Source organism: Dermacentor silvarum, chromosome 2, assembly GCF_013339745.2.
Source record: "Dermacentor silvarum isolate Dsil-2018 chromosome 2, BIME_Dsil_1.4, whole genome shotgun sequence".
Taxonomy (NCBI): Eukaryota; Metazoa; Arthropoda; class Arachnida; order Ixodida; family Ixodidae; genus Dermacentor; species Dermacentor silvarum.
In genome coordinates, this window is record NC_051155.1 from 254,856,556 (window position 1) to 254,876,972 (window position 20,417).

The 20,417-nt window shown below is 44.5% G+C and overlaps 1 protein-coding gene across 5 annotated transcripts in view; it reads left to right on the forward strand.

The window, feature by feature from the left end:
* Nucleotides 1-20,417, forward strand: part of LOC119443163 (disintegrin and metalloproteinase domain-containing protein 11-like) — a 123,063-nt gene that overhangs the window by 84,440 nt on the left and 18,206 nt on the right. For all 5 annotated transcript variants that reach the window (XR_007465769.1, XM_037708327.2, XM_037708328.2 and 2 more), the window contains 4 exons: nt 1,701-1,893; nt 4,016-4,118; nt 8,550-8,735; nt 16,514-16,854. Coding sequence is in view for 4 of the 5 variants with exons in the window: in XM_037708327.2 (XP_037564255.1) it covers nt 1,701-1,893; nt 4,016-4,118; nt 8,550-8,735; nt 16,514-16,854 (823 nt within the window). In the remaining variant the exon portion in view is untranslated. The remainder of the gene's footprint in view (nt 1-1,700; nt 1,894-4,015; nt 4,119-8,549; nt 8,736-16,513; nt 16,855-20,417) is intronic.

Below are 20,417 nucleotides of genomic sequence, written 5' to 3' on the forward strand. Positions count from 1 at the left end.
TTCTTGGCATGAAACAACCATTTTGATGTTTCTGTGATCGTATTTTAACATTCCATGTTGACTTAATATTTGCCTTTAGTATCCCTTTAAGTAAAAGCACTAAGGATGCAAAATTTTTCGTGTGTGTGTATGCATTACCAGCAACTTTGTTAGTATACAATATTCAAGATAACCTCTTCGGGTACCTTGCGCACAATTACGAATGCCATGTTGAGGCCTCAGAATCACTAGTAGAAGAAAAATAAAGCTGTCACATCTGTGACATGTTACTTATGTATTATTCTGTATTATTACATTCATGGTGCCACATAGGCTCTGAAACAATTTATTCTGCACCAAGCATTTGAAACAACAGTGTCCTGAAATATTTCCAGATTGTGTTCCTATAATGAACACACTGACAAGTTGTGCTTTGCCAAAGCGGCCACAAAGCTGAATACAATATATATATATATATATACTTAAAAGCTCAAAGTAATTTGTTGATGTCCTTTTTTTTTACCAATAATTTTTATTTTGCTGCCTGGGAGCAAGATGAACCATGATATATCATGACACAGTTAGTTGATCATGTGGGCTTGCTCTTGTGTGTATCTACCTCACGGCAAAGCATTACTGCCGACCCCCTCCGCAAGTACTTTCGTGATAGACCCAATCTCCTTTGTGCACAGTTTGAGATCTGCTTACACCCTTGCCAGAAAGAACACTCAGCGTGGGGAACTCCAATGCTGCATGTCACCCACCTGTTCTCTAAAGAGCATCACACATTTTCAAGCTAAAGCATTATATACACGAATGGAGGTTGCAATATGTCCAGCCGAAAACCCCTTGGGAGAATAGGAAGGAAGTTGGATCGTGCAGTGCCAGATTTGCAGCGAGGCAAGGAAGAGTGCTGAGAGGGAAGGGGTGCTGGCATTGGGAAATGGCTGACATGAGTCTCTCACTCAAGTGTGCATTTGGAAGTGCTACGAGGTGAAGCGTCGGCACCTAAACGCGTGTGGGATTGCAGTAAGGCCAGGGTGTATGGGCATTAGGCAATGTGGTAACAAGTAGAGGAAATGGCACAGAAGAATGAACAAAGGTAGCCGAGATGCCTCGGCCCATGAAGGTCATGTCTGAGAGAGAGAGAAATAACTTTATTTAGGAGGGTGGGTCCTTGGTCCAGGACTCCTCGAGTGGCCACCACCACGCGCCGTGCCTGGTCGAGGAGGCTCAATTGAGTCATGTCTAAGGAAGAAGCCGATAGGTGCCATTGCAGTGGCGAAAAATCACAAAGGGGCCCATGTGCTGAGAAACAGAAACAATGGATTTGTGTCTCTGTGTGTTTGGAGGCACTGAGAGTAGCACAGCGTAGGCAGCTAGAAAACGAGATGTCTGAAGAATGTGCACAGAGGTTTAGATGGTGTACAACACAGTAAGTGAAACATTTCATTTACTTTGCAAGGTGCATCTGTATGCACCGGGGCTACTAGGTTTGTTGAGATTGCTGTATTCTGTGACAATAGAGAATGAGAGGTCAGAGCAGTGTCAGAAGGAGCCCTGCATACAACAATGCAATCAGTTTGGTAGGGTTAGAGCATCAGCAACACAGAATGGTAATGTCAGCTTATGTGGGCCCAGAAAGCATAATGTGTTTCCTCTTTGTATGTTTGCTGCAGTTAAGCTTTATTGGGTAGTGGCCTAACTGTGCTTATGCACAGGTGTGCTCCAATGTGAACACGTGCTACTGCGATGAGGGCTACCTGGGGCCTGACTGCAGCCAGCGGGCCAATGCCACTGAGGCCCCGCCTCCGCTGGCGCCCCCTGCTGCCACAAATGTCGCGCCACCAACGCCACCTACTGCCACAGACGCATCAAGCCGGTCCAACAAGAGCTCTAGGACAACTTCTTACGGTGTGTGATGCACGTACTAACCATGATACCGATTGTAGACTGGCAGTATTTAGTTTAATAAAAAATGTATTCACCATGGAAACAGCACAAAATAGACAACAGTCACAACAGAACAGGTCCTAAAAATGAAAATACAGTATCTTAGCAAGTTAGTATATTGGGGCCGGGATAATGTAACGACTCTATGCCAATGCCATCTTTTGTTGCGCTTTGTCGATGGTCAGAGAGGCACTACACATATGTTGTCAATGGGATCGGCCTACCCTGAACGATGGATGATAATCGCTACATTATACTGGCCTAGCTTTACTCTTTCAGTTGCTATCAGGCCATATCATCTATTTCTTGTGATTGCTTGTAGTGCCTGTTTGTTGCATCATGTGTTACAGTCGAACCCGTATATGTCAAATCTGAAGGGGATCACAAAAAAGTTCGATATATAGGTAATTCAATATATATAAAATAAAAATTTTGTACAAAAATTTTAAAGGGGATTTTACTGTTGGTCGTTATACGCAATAATTCGTTTTATGTAGGTTTGATATATCCGGGTTCAACTGTATTATCAACTTGTATAGATTCTTCATGGAAACAGCACGAAATTGACCAAGAGCCAGGGCACATTGTCGTTTTCTTTCTCAAGATCCTGCCACCATGAAGTGCTGGCAAAGCTTTGAGACACTAATTCAATGCTTGGTGACATCTGGTTTTCCAAACTACATTGTAGCGTGGTTAGAGAAAGCTCAAAGTTTGCCAACATGGAGATGGGGGTGGGAGGAGGTGCTATGGTGCATATTTGGTCGCGGGTCAAGGCTGCATAGCGGCTATCCCAAGCACCCATACATGCCCAGGCCTGGTGTTTTCATTCACAGTTGTTGCTCACACAACCATCCTGGACGTGGGCTGCTGGTCCCTGCTAGCCTCAAAATGCCAGGCGGCCTCGGACTTTGCTCGTGCTCAGTGGTGCCCACTTGGCTGCCTTAGTCAGTGGCTCGGGACCGTTGGGGGCCCTAGGGATCTTAGCCACATCTGATCTCGTTGGCTGATGGGCACCATCTCTCTTCGCCTGCCACCACATCTTTTTGGGCTTGTGCTGCTAACGCATGGCCCAAATACAGCACACCACACCTTATAAACGCCCCGAGACCGCCACTAATTTGGCCATTTCATGTACATATGCGACCCAATCTATATAGAACCGGTCGACATAGTTTGTCATCGTTTAACACTCTGTTTTCTTCCTCATTTGCCACATGTCTACACTCGATCATTTCAACGCTTAGTTTTTTTCACTCACCACACATATCTCGCGCAGCATTGCAGAGAAGCTACTCAATGTGTGCTGGGAAAATAGAGATGGTAGTCCCAAGAATAACAAGAATAAGCACAATGTGTCACATTTTCTAAAATTAATCATGGGAAAAGTCAATGTGTGTGCTGCTCTCATGGCACCGCACTAGCTCGTGTGCCTTTGCAGAAGAAGGCAAAGTAAATCAACAGTCTGCACCATGTGCACAAATGCACAGATAATTTTTTTGTCTAGTTGCTGCGCCAAAGTGGTGCATCAGACATCTTGTGGTCATTCCTATATACATATAAGGTAGACAGGGCAGTGCTTCAATCACTGTCTTACACAAGCTCTCTGAAGTTGACACTCAGCGACACCAACTTTGCCCTGCAATGTTGGTGTCGCAGATCTCACCCCGAGCTTCATTAAACTCACATTTTGTTTGAGCGCAAGGACCAGCACACATGTGAGAAATTTGAGGCCTACATTATACAGTGTCCCCCCCTCATGATCTCGTTTCACATCCACACCTAATTTTTTTCAGCCTTGCTCTTTGACATCATGGCTGAGAATCCATGGTGAAGATGACATCTGGCTACCACCAGCTACAGACATGCCTGCAAATTATTTTTTACATTTCCTCGTGTATGAAAAGCGTTTTCAGCGTGAGGTATGTTTGCCTGCTTGCACTGGCCGATGTGCACGTCTCATGGAGCAAACTGCAATTAATTTTGAAGAGAAAAGCAGGTTGTTATGCAGGTGCAAGAACAACTGGAGTTGTGCAACCTAAGTTTGTTCGTACAAGGTCTTCTTTTCCTTCACTTTGTCTCGCAGTGGGAAGGAAGGATGCACTGAGCACCCCTTCACTGGTGATTGTCCTCGTGTCGGTGGTTGGTGGCGTCTTCATCTTCTTTGCCCTCCTGGCCACTTGTTACAGGCAAGTGCAGTTCACTGTAATGTGGCAGCCATTTTCTTCTCATGCATTTCACACTGTTATTGCTAGGACTGAAAATAGAATGTAACTTTGGCATACTCAGCTATGACAGCTGAAATTTTCAGTGCCTTTCAAGCAATAACTGTATGCACAAAGGGCAGTCTTCTGCCAAGCTGTTGCAGTCTTTCCTAAAAACGACCTGTGGCTAGCCACAGGTATAATGAGTTTATAATAATATAAACTCTTTAGATTGTTCAGTTGACCTAGGAATCAAATGCCTTCAGTGTGGTGCACTGCACCTAAATAAAATAAAAGTAAAAAGCAGTGAACACAGAAATTAATATATGTATAATATGAAACTATAGTGAATGTGCAAACTACAGTGAAAGCATACGAGACTCATCAGAGCTATTTCTTTTACCTACACTTTGTACAAGCTTTAGACGAGTGTAGTGAAGGGCAAAGGCTATGAATTTTTGTGCTGCACTTGGCTGGCTGTATGCTAGCCAATCAGAGCAGACTGCGCGTCGTCTTCTGCATTAGCAGACGAAAAGCACCTGCCTAATTCACACTTGGCCTTACTGCAATCGCATGCACTAGCTGTGCATACACCCTTGCCTGAAATCACTAAAAGCTGATGCACTAGTTTCCTTTCAGCAACAGATCTACACAAACTGCAGCTAAATACACCAAGAATTCACAGGGCATGAGGACAAATTTGCTATGAATATAACGCAGCACGGCGTCTGTATAGGCACCATCCATGAGTAAGATAATTTTATCTTCTCCAAAGGTAAGCTCACCTTCCTCTGTGACATACAGTCGCACCAACACTTCGCTGCTGTCCTTGCAGCAAACCTTCACTGTACGGCGACGATGCCATACATGTGTACCGACAGCAGCGACAGTCACAGACAAAATGGCGCTACACATTTGCAACGCCCGCCTCTTTTTCAGTCGTCTGCTACCTGCACTCATCGAAACTGCGGTGTAGAAAGTGTGGTTTTCATGCTAAACATCTGCTATAAAAACGACTTCATATAGGTGGGCAGAACTACATTTGTTCTACAGTTATTAAAAAGATGGCGACTTCCTACACTATCTACACTCATGTAACCATTGTAGGTAAAAAAAAAAAAAAATAGGCCTAGCAAAAGCCGCAGCTACCAGGATGTCGTCAGGAAAGCAACACTGCTGGAACCAGGGGTGCCATCAACTAAGTGCTTCAAAAAATTTAGCCAAGTTCAAGAAGCACTACATCCAATCAGGTGCACACATTCTGTGCCAGACCGCCTGTATTTTAAGAACAACTTCAAGGCTATGCCACAGATCTAATCAGTGCACTCATCTCTACAATCTAGCCTGAGGATAGTGTGCTGTGCTTGCCTAGCCATGCTGAAAAAGAGAAATACGACAGTCTTCAATCACTGTCAAATTCAGCTACCCTGAAATTAGACCAAGTGCACCACCACTAACATCTAATGTGAGATGCGATCACAGCGTCTTGCAATGCCAAGGACCGACATTTTATCTTTATTTCCTCACTTCTCTGTGCAATTCATGGAAGCTAATTTGAGACCCAGTTTTGCTTATTTCACAAGTTCTATAATTATTGTGTAACAGTTCAATTAAGCAGCACCAACGTCACAGATCAAAAATCTAGTTAATGGCAGAATTATGTAACTGTAAGGTCGCTGACACAGCTGGCCTGAATGGCCAAACAAAAAATGTCACTGGCCGGGCATCGTGGAGGTAAGCAGACACAGCTGGAGAGCATGGAGAAGAATGCTTAATGAAACACTGTTATTGATTATGTACACAGATTCGGTTTGTCACAGGGTGTAACAGAATAGGCATTCAAGCTTCTATTCGACAACTGTCAGATAGAAGTCTAGGAGAGGACTATACATTGTCACAAGTGTACAAGACACTTGGATAAATGCGTTGTCGTTATCAGCATAGAAGGAAGCACTGTAGTTAAACCATTAGCCGTTCAGTAAGAAGCGTTTAAGATTATGTTGCATGTGAAAGTAGAACTTTGACATTTAATCATGAACAGTAGTTATACAGTAGTTGGAGCTGTAATCACAGGTGTGAGAGCACCCACAGCCATAGGTCAGCAGAATAACTGCATACTCGCTCATACTCACTCACCAATTTTTCGCAGGCTATGTTACTCGCTCACACTCATGAGTACTCATTCACGTTCCCTCTCACGCCCATTCATTGTCACTTTCCTTCACACTTACAGGCACCCGCTCCCGCTCATCGGCACTCACACTCATTTCTACTTGCACTCGCTGACTCATGTTCCTATACTCGCGTCCACTCAAAATCCCCGTCACTTACTGCCATTCATCTCACATTCACTTGCACCTTTTGTCATCCACTAACACTCTCTCTCTCTCGAGGTCGAGGGAGAGAGTGTTAGTTCGAGGACGGCAGAAAACTAGGTGGGGTGATGAAGTTATGAAATTTGCAGGCGCAAGTTGGAATCGGCTAGCGCAAGACAAGGGAGGGGTAATTGGAGATCACAGGGAGAGGCCTTCGGCGTGCAGTGAACATAAATATAGGCTGATGATGATGATGATGAACACTCTCTTCCACGCCTGTGAAATGAGTGTGGAGGGAGTATGTCGACCTATCACACTGACTCATACTCAATTCACAACTATTTCACAGGTGTGAGATAGAGCGTTAGTGAGTGGATGTGAGTATGAATGGGAGAGAATGCCAATGTGTTTGTGTGGATGAGAATATGAACAGCAGTGAGTGCCGGTTAATGTGAGTATGAACAGAAGCCACTGATCGTGATGTTGAGCGAATGTGAGCATGACCGTGAATGACTGTTGGCGAGTGTGGGTGAGTGTGGGGTAAGTACGAAGGGGCGTGAGTGGGTGCCGTTCAGTGTGAATGGAAGCTACTATGAATGCAAGTAAGCTGGTGAGTATGAGTTGTAATGTCAGTACAAACATGGGTGAGCGCTGACGAGTGTGAGTGTACTTGAGTTGAATGAGCACATAACCTGCGAAAATATTGATGAGTGAGTGTGACAAAGTGACTGCCGACCTATGCTCATAGCCCAAGTACATGACTAAGAAGTTCTGATTATGTAGAGACTGTTTTTCCTTAAACAGTGTTTGATAACAGGTGCTTATTTTGTATTTTTTTTTTTTGTTCTTCTTCTAAATAACTCAAATGATTGCACAACAGACAACCAATGCATGCAGTGCAAACACACAGAACTTAATGTGTATAACAGAATACTAAATAATGACTTTAAAGCCTACATATGAAATATGTAATCTAGTCCTTGAACATTGCTTATGGCTTATGGCAACACTTTGAACACTTACACTTGGGGAGTTGCTAACCTTTTCTGCTAACATACAGACCTGTAAGAAATTCTGTGACATATATTGGTGTTACTGAAGAAGCAAAATGAACGTCAGGCTATTTTGAGCAGCAGGCTATGAACTAGGTGTTTGCAGGAAAAGTAGCGGGGGAATGGTGGGCACCATGGTTGCGCAAGCAAAGCTGTGGGACACGATCATAGTGGAATACGGCAGCAGAAGTGAGAAGTAGGCGTAATGACAATAACGCAGGCTCGTAGCCAGGCCCTCACCCCTCCCCCCCTTTGTGGGGGGGGTAGGGGGGGGGGGTTCCAACAGGGCTCCCGCCACCCCGCTGCGCAAAGAAACTTGTCAACAGCTGCACACCATGTGCAAGACCGAGCAGATCTTTCCGTGCCCATGTTCTATGGCGCTCAGTACATTGGCCGGACGGGCCGCCGCGTAAGCGCCCCGAAGCATCACAAAAGAGCAGAGGATGCCGCACCTGACAGTCGGCGCCCGATAAACAGAGAGGGGCAGATGCGCTCCCGACTTTGCCACCACTGCGACCCTTCTGCCCCCCCCCCCCCCCTTTGTTCTAGTATTTAAAAACTCACATAATTTACATACTGCGATTTTTATCCAAAATAATTACTCAAATATAGGTGCTTTTCTCATTTATAATCAAGGCCTTCAGCAAGTGCCCCCCCCCCCTGAAAAAAATTTCCTGACTACGGGCCTGCAATAATGTAATGTGTTAAGCCAAGGCACAGTCAACAAAAAAAAAATGCATAGAGTGCCAGGCAGTGGTAGTAGCAGTAGGAAGTATTTTAAGAGCTTGTAAGGACTTACATGTCCATTTCACATTTCTGTTCATCCTTGTCACCATGTGGTGCTGCCACCACAGCTGGCAAGGAGATCCAAACAATTGAACAAGAGCTGGCCAGGCAGAGGAAAGCAGACACTGCCGATGAGTGGGGAAGCAACAGTTTAATGAAACACGTACAGTTATTGATTATAAACATTTGGATGCCACACAACTGTTGCATCTAAATTGAAAATGGTGAAAAAGTGTGGCACAACAGTCAACTGCACTATTCAGGCGGAGTACCATGCCCAAGCTAGAGCAGGCCCCAGGGGCACCCAAGAAAGGCTCAGCCCGACACAAGGCACCAATGGTAGCCCCAGGTGCCAAGAAAGAACACGAGGATACTCTTCCTCCTGGTCACCATGCCTCGACCACCCTCGACAGCCGCATCATCACCTTCGGGAGCATGCCTTCCTACAGGTACTCATTTGGCCTGTTTGTTTTGTCCCTGCACTGTCCACTGGTGTCCACTGGTGTGAGTGCAACTGCACATTAAGGGTATATGCCACAGTACAAGTGCATGCATCATCGTAGAAGAAGGGCTGTACATATAAGCCGCTGACTTGCATGCACCGATTGACGTGTTCACTCTCTCCAATGGTTTTCAATCATTCCCTCTTCCCTTAAAGCACTCCAAACAACATTTGCTGGTAATATTACTTCAGGTGTGCAGCCCCAGCTCAATGTTTAACAACTGAGACAGATTTTCAGGTGTCTCTCTTTTCCCCCGCAGGCTTTTGCATAATCGTCACACACAGAATGTGACCCAGCTGATTTTTCACACAGGATTCTAGTGAAAATTTTAATTAGATTTGTATTAGTCTAGTAAATATTTGTATGTGATGGAGTGTAGACCACTCATAATGTAAGTCACCTGAATCACAATATCCACACTATAAGCAGTACTGCACTATAGTGTGGTACCACTTATAATGCATATATATATATATATAGTGTGGACCAAACATTTTTCAAAGGCTGCACACATGCAAAACATGTAGACCAAGCAGCCGCGTATCCAAGAATCGAAGTGTACGACCAGGATGTTTCCATTCATTTAAACTTACAAACGTTGAGATGTTAACGTCCGAGGACCTGCAGCACCGCCACCAACTCCTGAGAACCACTGCAGAACAGCGCCCAAAATTTTGCATATCTGATGAACGGTGAACAAAGTTGCAGCCATTCGAGTGTTGCCCGTGCCATTTCTACCCTCACTTTCACTGTCGAGATGGTTGCTTCACTTACCAAGTGCCGTACAGCCACTGTGGAGCATTTCTTTGTACTTGTACCGCAACATGGTGCTGGTTAGGCATTAGGCTACTTGCGCTACAAGTGGTTGCATTACAATTTATAAGTAGTCTGAACTGTATAATATTTCATTAGTGTGATATATGGGAGGTTCATATGCAAAATTCTTTATTAGTTCTCTGCCAGTCCAAGATAAATTTTTATGGGATACATATTAGTCTATAGGTAATCACTAACTTTGCATTAATGCTACACAGTGTGATAGTGTTTGCTGATAGGCTAATAGAAATGTATAATTAGGCCCACAATCAGTTAGGACCATTACAGATAAAGCTTTCTGGCCGTGTAAGTTGTAGCAGCAGACAAAGGTTGAAAGTTTGCCAACTCACCCAGCAACAAGTTCTCATAGACAAAGGTCATTGCAATTGTTGGAATTTGTCTGAAATTGGAACTACTATAATGCCAATTGGGGGGGGGGGGGGGGGGGGGGGGGTTATGACGTTCAATACGTCAGCTGGTCCTGATGGGAAGTCACTGGATGGGTATAATGTCATCAAATAACGAAATTGTTACTAATACTAATAACATAATTATAAGTTGAGTACGCAAATAAGAGATCATAATTTGGTATAATTAGTGGAAAGCAGCATTTAGATTGTTCGTTAAGTTAAATATCTGCCATAATATTTAACCGATTTTCTTTGAACCACTGGCATACATTAGTGACCAAAATTTTGCTTGAATGTATACAGCACGTCAGAGAGATATATTACAACATTAAATGGTGGGTGAGTCATTGAAATGAATCGCATTTTGTGTTTTTAACATATGTATATAAGCTTCTTGAATTGAGTGTCAGATATTTGTTGGACCAATTGGTGCCACTGGGTCTCAGTGGGCCCTATTGGAAATCCTAATGTTGTATTTATAGCTGGGCTATTGGTTGCATACAAGCAAATAGGCTATCCCTTCTTCCTTTAGGAACCTTTAACCTGTCAAGCACTTTAACCTTATCTCCGTTCCAAGTCTTTACGCATATACGCTGGCAATAAAGTACAAACAAAATATTATCACCCCTGACAAGATGCTAGAGTCTATTGCTCAGTTAACATTGAGGGCACGCATTTACCCTACACGTAATACAGATATATGGAGCGTGCCGTATTCTTGAACATCTTATGGTACGCAGATGCTTCGACACACTCTTCCTGTTCTCCTGAATTATCTGCATGAGAACAAGATTAACATAGAAAATGTAAATAAAAAAAGTTTACGTGCTTTTTTTATTATGCAACCGTAGGACACCTTGTATTTATATTATCTATATTTTGTATAATTGTCTCAAATCACATTGATTTACATTATGTGCTTTACATTTTCTTTTGTATCCCATAATATCACGGTAATATTATTATATTACAGTGATATATTACATTATATTACTGTGTTATTCTGTCTTGCATCTCATTATATTCTTATCACACTTGTATAATTGCAGCTAAAATTGTATAACTATGTGCTTTTTTACCTATGTGCATTTTTTTCTCTTTTTTCTTCTTCTGGTCATGACTGCTGTCTGCCATGTAAAAGGGGGCCTGAGCCTTTGTCAAGTGAACTGGTTTTCACTTTTTGCTCAGGCCTCCCTCCATTTCTTTATGGAAAAATAAACCTGATTTGATTTGATTAGGCTATTAGTTGTCGACAACCGTATAGTGTGCCAATTTTTCTATTGGAATTTTCACTATGGATATTCAGAGCAGTATTGTAGTTGAAATTGTTAAATGTGTGTTTTTTTTCAGCCCTCTATTCTATGTTGGCACAGCTATTGAGGACTTAATAATTAAAAGTGTCCCACCTTTTCCAATTTGTGCAGACCTGTACACGTAACAGAAAAAAAGTAACCAATTACAATTACTTCATTAAAAAATGTAATTGATTACATTTACCAATTACTGTCCCACGCAAGTAATTGGGAAAGTACTGAAAAGTAATTGATTACTCCTATGTTACTTTCCTCCGAACTACTATTAACATTGCACAGATGCAGTAAACTGAACGAGCTGGCCTGGCACTTTCAGTGCATCCTCTGCAGCCCTTCACAATTTGTGTATCTTCACTAATGATTGCTTTTCGAAATTTTCACCCATCTTCTGCCTTAGTTTTTGTTGTGAAGACATCAGCAGTGACACTGAAAACGCGCTCAGTGTGCGGGCTGGGGTTAAGGCATTGTGCACAAGGTTGCCGTTACTCTGCACTTGGGTCCTCTGTGAAGCACAGCGCTTTATTGTTTCTGGGACTTGGAGATCCCTGGTGGGCCAGTGAAAAGCTGCAAAAGTCATCCATAGGTGATTTTCTGGCATTAATGTCCTAATTGGCCATCGCTACTTGGACATACCAGCACCTGTTCAATTCGTTGGCCAGCACATGGTGAAGCGTTAAGGTGAGGAAAGAAACACTGAGGTTTGCCTGTCTGATGATGCACATCTGCGAAGCTGCTGCGTGGCATGCTCTCGGGCATTCCAGCTGTAGTTTTCACAAATTCAGATCCTCAAACCTGCGTCACCTGTTGCAGCTTGTCCCATCAAGAAAGTAACTGGTTACATGTAATTGGTTACTGAAAAAAGTGATTGAATTACAGTGAACATTACCAAGTAAACAAAGGAATCATGAAATGACAAAGTTACAAAAAGGTAATTGATTACAAGTAATTAATTACATGTAATTCATTACTTGCAAGTCTGAATTTGTCGATATTAAATGTAAATTGGCTCAAATTGAAGGTTTATCAGATTCGCTACCTTACTTTGCTTTTATGGTACCAGTTGTTATGGGCTCCTCCAGCGATTTATTTGTTGTCCAGTGTGTGCTCACGTGAGAGATGAAGTGGAAAATAGAAAATTTAGCGTGCCTCAATGCATATGCTATTAAGGTGCCTACTGAAATGAAGCAATGTAGCCTAACATTATCAGGAGAGCTCAGACAGTGTAGGAAGAATGCAAAGACCTCCTCATTAGCACACCCAGGATCTCTGCCATGGGGGGGGGGGAGCAAGCACTTTGCATAATATGCAATTTCCTTGCTTTAGCCAGTGGAATCCAACAGCAAATAAAATGCCTAATAATTATAATAATATAATGACACCAAGGATAATAACAATGTTTATTTCTTCAGCGTTTTACTCAAAGTAATTTAAGAGTGAATGAATAAATACAAAACAGTGGTAGAGTATTTGTGTTAATCAGGAAAATTCAACCTCAAGCCACCTCCTGAATTGTAATGACAATGTGAACAAACAAAGCACTGAAGATACACGTTGGACTGGTGGGGCTGGACGCGTGGGGGTGCTAGCTCGGCCTCAGGGGGGGGGGGGGGGTTACAACAACAACAACACCCCCCCCCCCCCCCCCGTCGGTGCGCCACTGGACCTCCTTGTGTTGTGCATTAAGTGTGACACCCTATCCAACTTTCATGTATCCTTACGTGTTTTGTAGCAAACCTGTGATGACCTGATTAATCTGTGTAAGCCTTGTAACAGCACTTCATCTGTGCACAGAACCTTTACTGGAACACACTGAGGAACACTTTGAAGTTTGCCAAGTGTGGCCCCATAGGTACTTCCTTGCTCGCAAACAAAGTTCTACAGAATACCATCTGGCGAGGAATGAACATTGTGAAAAAAAGTGAGTGCCCACTAGAAGAACCAGCAAGAAAAGCAAATATCTGGACCCAAGCGGGTCCCTCACAGTCTGGCGTCCATTACATCCTACGTCCTGTTACAGGTTCCTTATATACAGTGCTGCATGACATGCTGCAACAATTTGAATCTGCGTTTGGGCCACCTTAACTCAGTTCAGCCTGTGATTCAGTTCATGATGGAAGCCAACAAACACACTGCCTTTTTAACGTTTTAGTTCAGCATAATACTAAAGGCAACCATTCACAGACAAGCAACACATACTGGAAAGCATCAAGGTTTTTTCTTGAGTCTTTCCAAAGTTGAGTGGTGATGTCAGTCTTCAGGAGGCCACTTCACTCGTGCACAAGTGAGGCTTCACAAGAGGAATGCCTTGCTCCCAGGCCATCTTGCTGCAAAACTGCATAGAAAAATAAGTTCCCATTCCGTATGTGCCAGCAGCAAGTGAAGCAATTGCAAGAATGTTAAAAAATTGTGATGGTCAGGTTGTACTACATATGGTCAGCGTACCAACTCAATCTGGTAAAAGACCTACTTCAACTTCCATGCCGTCTGGGAGTGGTTTTCGTACCAATCGGGCAACATTATAAACACCAAGGCCTTTGATCATGCTACCACAGGTTGTATCAACTGGCAAGCAGCGATCATCATTGTGACAGAAAAATTGCCATCATTCCACCTGCTGTTAAAATCCTATTCATAGAACCTATGCTGTATACTTATTCAGAGATGTGGCAACCTGCCTGACACATACAAGAACATTGCACTAATTCCTGCAACATTGCACTAATTGCACATTGCACACACACACACACACACAGAGAGAGAGAGAAAATTCAAGGACCACACCTGAGGCTTGTTGCAACATTTTTACAGATAAACATGCTGTTTTGCACAAAACCAAGAACGACTTCAGCACTGGATGGCATGTAGACACACCGTTCTGAACTTTGTGTTTGTTCTGTTCAACACACTGTTCTGTGTTTTGTGCAACACAGTGCATTTATGTGGAACAATGTTAAACCAACTGGCCCCAATTTCAGCTTTACTTGTTGCAACATGTAGTACCATGGGTTTCCTGCGAATGCCTTTGCACCTCCAGAAAGCACTGTAGAAGCACCTGACTAGGTGGTGATGGTGCACCATGCATGAACTGCATGAAGCCAATGAAGAGATGGCTGAGGAAATGGCAAACTGGTACAGCTGGTCAAGCAATCCAAAGCAACACTAGATAACAGTGTTAAGATGTTGTGTCAAATTCATCGCACATGGTCCTCTTGGGCATTTAAGGAGGCCCTTGAATGACACACTCAGTGAAATGTGAAAGGGCTGTGCCATATGTCTAGGTCACATTGCTGTACTTGCTGCCTTGGCATTTGTGCGTTACAGTTGCACTGGCTTGCACTACCTTTCTTGGGATGTCTCCACGCTTGTGGTCCACATCATCTTCTCAAGTTAACTCTTTGGCTTTGCCACAAGCCATCGAACTTTGGAACGATCTTCTAGATACCATTGTTTCAATCAGTAACAGCAAACTTTTCCGTGAGCATTTGTATGTACGAACTGAGACTGTACTATAATGATGCTTTTGTTACTTTTTTTGTTCTTGTTTATTCTTTTACCACAACCAAATAGTTAGCAAACGCATACCAACATCTCGAAGGCTTACAGCCATTCATTTATTCATATGAAAAGATGCTGCATAAGAAGGCACTGTATAAGGGAGGTAAAGCATGACAGCCACTGGAATTGCCAAATTGCTGGGTGTTAAATTGGCCATTGAAGCCGATAGCTCTAGTCTGAAGATGAAGTTCTAAACACATTAAAACACTGTCAGAGGTTGCTCTCACAGTTTTCAAGCCATACTTTGCGTAATTTGTTTATATTTTTTTCTACACAGCCCTGAGAGGGCTGGCACATCACATAGAGCACTAGTAGAAGTCCTCACAGGTGATATGAAAAGCTTGTAACATCTACCTCTAGCCTAGATGATGCGCTGCATTATCCAAACTGTCCACTGAGATCAGATCATCAAGGCCTCCCTGATTCCGACACCCATAGCAGCAGCTCGAATTTGTGCATGCCACAAATAATGAAACTGCCAGATTATTCTTTCCTGCTTTGTCCAAGGCAACAGAGCTGAGTAACTTCAGCACAGCTTTTCTCTGTAGCCTATACCATTTAAACACTTATTAATTGCTTCGCTGGCCTTTATGCAAAAGGACCCTGGAATCATAAACACAGGAACACTTTTTGTTCACTTATAGCACAGTCAAATCATTGTTGCTCAGTGAGGTTGTCAGAACTTCAAGTGCAAAATAAGCTTTGATATCACTGGAAGCACATCCCTTTATCCAGCTCATTAATGTACATATTGCATCATTTGTTCTACTACCTAGTTCCTCTGCTCATAGCAAAAGTTCAGTCTTGTTTCCAGCATTTCCTGTGCACCTGCTGGAATGTCCATTTCATTGATGGTGTGTTATGTACTAGTTTCAGCTTTATGCACTGCCATATTGGGCAGATTGGGCAGCCACCTTAACGTATACTTATGTGGAACTCTTTTCTTATTCTTTTCCTTCTTCTATTAAAGTGTTCACCCATTCTTGCTTGACTAGACTGCGAACCTTAGGTGTAAGATGTTTGCAGTTTCTTCTGGTGTAGTCCTACTACATGTACTACATGTCACACAAATGTTTGCTTGATGCAGAGTGACTGGCAGGTTGTGATAATAACAAGCTCTGCACACATTATAGCAGAAGACTGCCTGCTTTTTCCAGAGAGGAAAAATACTATAGTGTACAATAAATTTCAGAATGGACACTAAGAAACTATGAAGTTGGGCAAGGGTTCAGAAAGAGCTTAGATAAAGGAATCTGCCAGCCTATCCTGGTAACACCACAGTCTATGTACTGTGGTGTTCGGCGTAGCATTATTTTATAAATTTGTGATCTGTCAGAAAAGTTTCCAGTCAAGATAAGCAAAGCTTGGCTGCTAATTTCCTGAAAGATCACAAATTTATACCTAAGAAGCCAAAGACCGTGCAAATGCAGGACATGACTGGCATTTTAGTTTTAGGTTCGTGTAGCATGTGTGCTCACAGTATACTCGTAGCACCACAATGTCATGTGCTGGTCCTCCCATACAGCAAAGATGGCCGGGGTAACTTTCTTTCTTACCCACTTGGTATCTGCTAGGACAGATGTATAGAGACACTGCAGTGCAGTGTGAAATGAGATGGCCTTTTGTGCAGGGAGGACAAGCTACAGGAGCTGAAGCGGAAGGAGCCAGACGAGGTGGACGAGACATTCATGGAGCTCTCACCCAAGGACCTCGCCAAGGACGGCGGCTGGCCACCGCTGGCCTCTGCGGCAGCAGCGGGGGGTGACACACTGAGTGAGGTTGAGCGCACGCTCAAGAGCCTCAATGGCTACCACGAGGAGATCCTGGAGGCACTGCACTCAGCCTCGTCACATGCCAGCCCAGGCCAGGATTCACGCCGGGACCTGCCACGTCCCGAGCCTTGCATGGCCGATCCTGCTGAGCCCATCCGTATCCGCAATCTTGAAGACCTGCTGCGACAACTTGAGCCCGGTATTCTGCCTGTTATTGGAGAAACTTATTGCATGCATGGGGTCATCAGCTGTAAACATGGCCGTCTTGCTGTAGTGACGTTAACAAGAAAGTGCTAAGTATCGGTGCTGAAGCAACACATGATAGAACAATGTAATGATGACAATTCATTATTCTCGCTTTCCCCTGCCATTCCTCATCTTTGGGCATGGGGGCAGAGAAGTGGTAGGTACAGGGAAAAAAAAATAACAAAGCATACGAAAACAAAAGGTCGGTGGCACTAAGGCGCCGACTATGGGGGGGTTCCGGGGCTCGAGCCCCCTCGGTGATGCTGAAGCCTTATCAGTACTTGGCCAGTACTTCATCAGTACTTATCAGTACTTTGCCAGAACCCATCTGATGCTGAAAAGGAAGCACATTTTCCACCGTATAAGCACCAGCGGAAACATAACACTAGGCATGCGGGGAGACAGCGCACGCGAAGGGACCAGCCATCTCGGATGGCCCAAGCTTGAACTCGGCGCAGATTAACTCCAGAATGAAGCGTGTGACCCACATATGTATGGCAGAGGCAGGACAAGTAGAAGTTGAGGACCCATGCGTTCTAGCCGCTAGGCGAGAGAATACTCCACGCCGGTATCAAGAAGGTTCCTCAGCTCACGTGTTTCCATCAGCGAGTGACATGTACCGCCAGAGGTACTATGAAGTACTTGACACAGCGCCGTCTTCGTTAAACAACAGGTATCCACCTGATATGTGGCAGCATAAGTCCCGCATTGAGCAGCTTGCCATAGGGAAAGAAGACAAAGCATATATAACATAGTTCTGTAGTAACGACCTTGAACCAGGACATCTTATTTTGGACAGAGATATGCTGATTGACATTTTAAGCCAGCAAAGGTCGGCATCATTGCACACATTTGGGGACGTCGTGCACATGTTTACGGGGGGGCAAGGGCGAACACCTGTGAAACCTTTTGCCAGAAATGGCCAAGCTAAAGAAATTGCGTTGGCCATACCGTTCTCGTCGACCACACCCGAGAGGTCCTTGTCTTCGGCGAGTGAAAATGTACTTGCGGTTGAAAACTGCACGAGCCCGTTTGAACCATCTCGCAATTTTTTCACACCCACAAAGAACTCTCCGGCAAAATCATTTTGATTAAGATTGCCGACGACTGCATTTCGAGATCCATTACCTAAATGAACACTTTTTCAATGACAGTGAAATCATCGCAGCAGACAACAAACTGATGTCTTTAATAGGAGAGAGAAAGGCATCAAGTTACAAGTCAAAGCAAACCACCTAGCTTAGAAAGCAACGCAAGAAGTTATACAAAGGAACGAAAATGGGGTCCATAACAGCGCAAGCAGAGTGAGGGCATTTGGGTAAGAAGAGACGCGTGGTTGCGCTATTTGTAAAACTCCCTAGTCTATCTGTGCATTTTCCTTATTAATTTTTATTCGGCGTATGCTGTATTTGCCTCTCAATAACACAATCCACGTTGTTCCTATATTTGCTATCGAGTCTTTTGAGATATCGCTGTCTTATTTATTTGTTAATATGTTTATTCATTTTGGTACCTGATAATTTTTACTCTATAATCCTTTGTTCGGCCTCTGGAAAATAAACGAAACCAGTGGCATAAGGCATGCTTTGACATGTAATGAAACTATGGCATTATGGAATCACATTATACTTATGCTAATAATTGTAGTCATAAGTTGTGTTCAGAAATTGTTATATATCGTTTAATGTTTATATTGTGGGCATTTCTTAATGACTTCTTCGTTGGCTGCACATGTTCATCCTCTCATCGGCTTTGTTGTCTTCATCGCTTGTGGGGACTCATCTTGAGACTGATCTGTGCCTCGAGTGTGATCGGTCCACCGCGTCTTCGGGGCGTATTAAAGGTCGTGTAAACACTACGTCGCAAGTGGTGGAGGTTGCTCCTCGGTCCCCCGTCCTCTGCTCGCCTGCTCTACCTCCTAGAGCTTCGCTCAGGTCGCCATTTGTGCCAGCTGTCCGCCAACATGCCGCAGGACGAGCCATCGGGCACTTCTACGTCTAAAATATTGGCTCCGCCTGCCGCAGCCTCTCCATCTTAGATCGTCAGTGGGCCCCCGCGCGACCCCCATCTGCTCGCTGGCTTCCGTGGTGAAGATGTGGAGGATTGACTTGACAACTACGACCGGGTGAGGTCTGCTAACCACTGGAACGAGGTGATGAAGCTACGCCACGTCTCCTTCTATCTCACGGGCGTAGCGAAGACTTGGTTTTTCAACCACGAGATTGACCTCACTGACAGGGATATTTTCAAACAGCAGCTCCGACAGGTTTTTGGTACTCCGGCTGTTCGTTGCGCCATCGCGAAGAAGACACTCGCCAGTCGCAAACAACAACTCGGCGAGTCATGTACCTCGTATATAGAGGATGTCCTCGCTCTCTGTCGACACATCAACACTTCCATGGCCTAATCAGACAGAGTACGCCACATACTCAAAGGCATTGGGCCTCTTGCCTTCAATGCGTTGGCCATCAAGGACCCGGCTACCATCGCTGATATTGTAGCTACGTGCCAGCGCCTCGACGAACTCGAATCTGTCCGATTGCCACCCCCGGACACCCCTGACAACAACCCTATCACCGATTCCTCGTTGCGCGCAATGGTCCGCGCAATCATACGAGAAGAGCTGCAGTCTCTTGGCTTCTCGGCAGGTCCCATTCCTGCCCACACCCCCAGTACCACTTTGCGTGACGTTGTCAAGGAGGAGTTGGCGTCTATGGCGGGTACTGCATATACGGACCCTCTAGTCCCTAGGCCCCCACCAACATACGCGCAGGTAGCCACAGCTGCCCCAGCCTTCGTACCATCGATGCCTCCGAAACCAACGCAGGCGCACTTGGATTCGATGTCTACCAACACACCTCACCAACCTTACTTTCCACCATGGCGTCCAACCCGACCTATATGTTACTACTGTGGATATCGTGGCCACATTGCACGTTTCTGTCGCAAGTGGCAGCAAGACGAGCGTTGCGGATTTGACACCTACGAACGGGACGACTTTTCTGCTGGGGCCTCTTTCCAATGCCGTCCTTATGCGCCGCGTTCTGACCGCTCTCTGTCGCCACGTGCAACCTCCGCGACGCCTTCTAGCTACCGTCCTGCCAGACGCCGCTCGCCGTCATCCCTTCGCCGCTCTACCTCGCCACTTCGACCAGCCTCTCCATTCGCCGACCGTCGCTCGGAAAACTAAATTATGCAGCTTTTGGAGGAAAAGCTGCATTGCTCGACAGGACAGAAATTCCTCCAGCGCGTCCGCATAACATGCTATCTGTTTTCGTAGAAGGAGTACACGTGGAAGCCTTAATAGACACTGGTGCTAGTTTGTCAATTATTCACCGTGATTTGTGTTCGCGCCTCAGGAAAGTTACCACTCCTTATGATGGACCTACGCTACTCTCTGCTCAAGGGAACACGGTTCGACCTGCCGCCATGTGCACTGTTCGTGTCTACATTGATGGAATTCTGCATTATCTACAATTCGCAGTGCTCATTTCGTGTACCGAGCAGCTGATATTA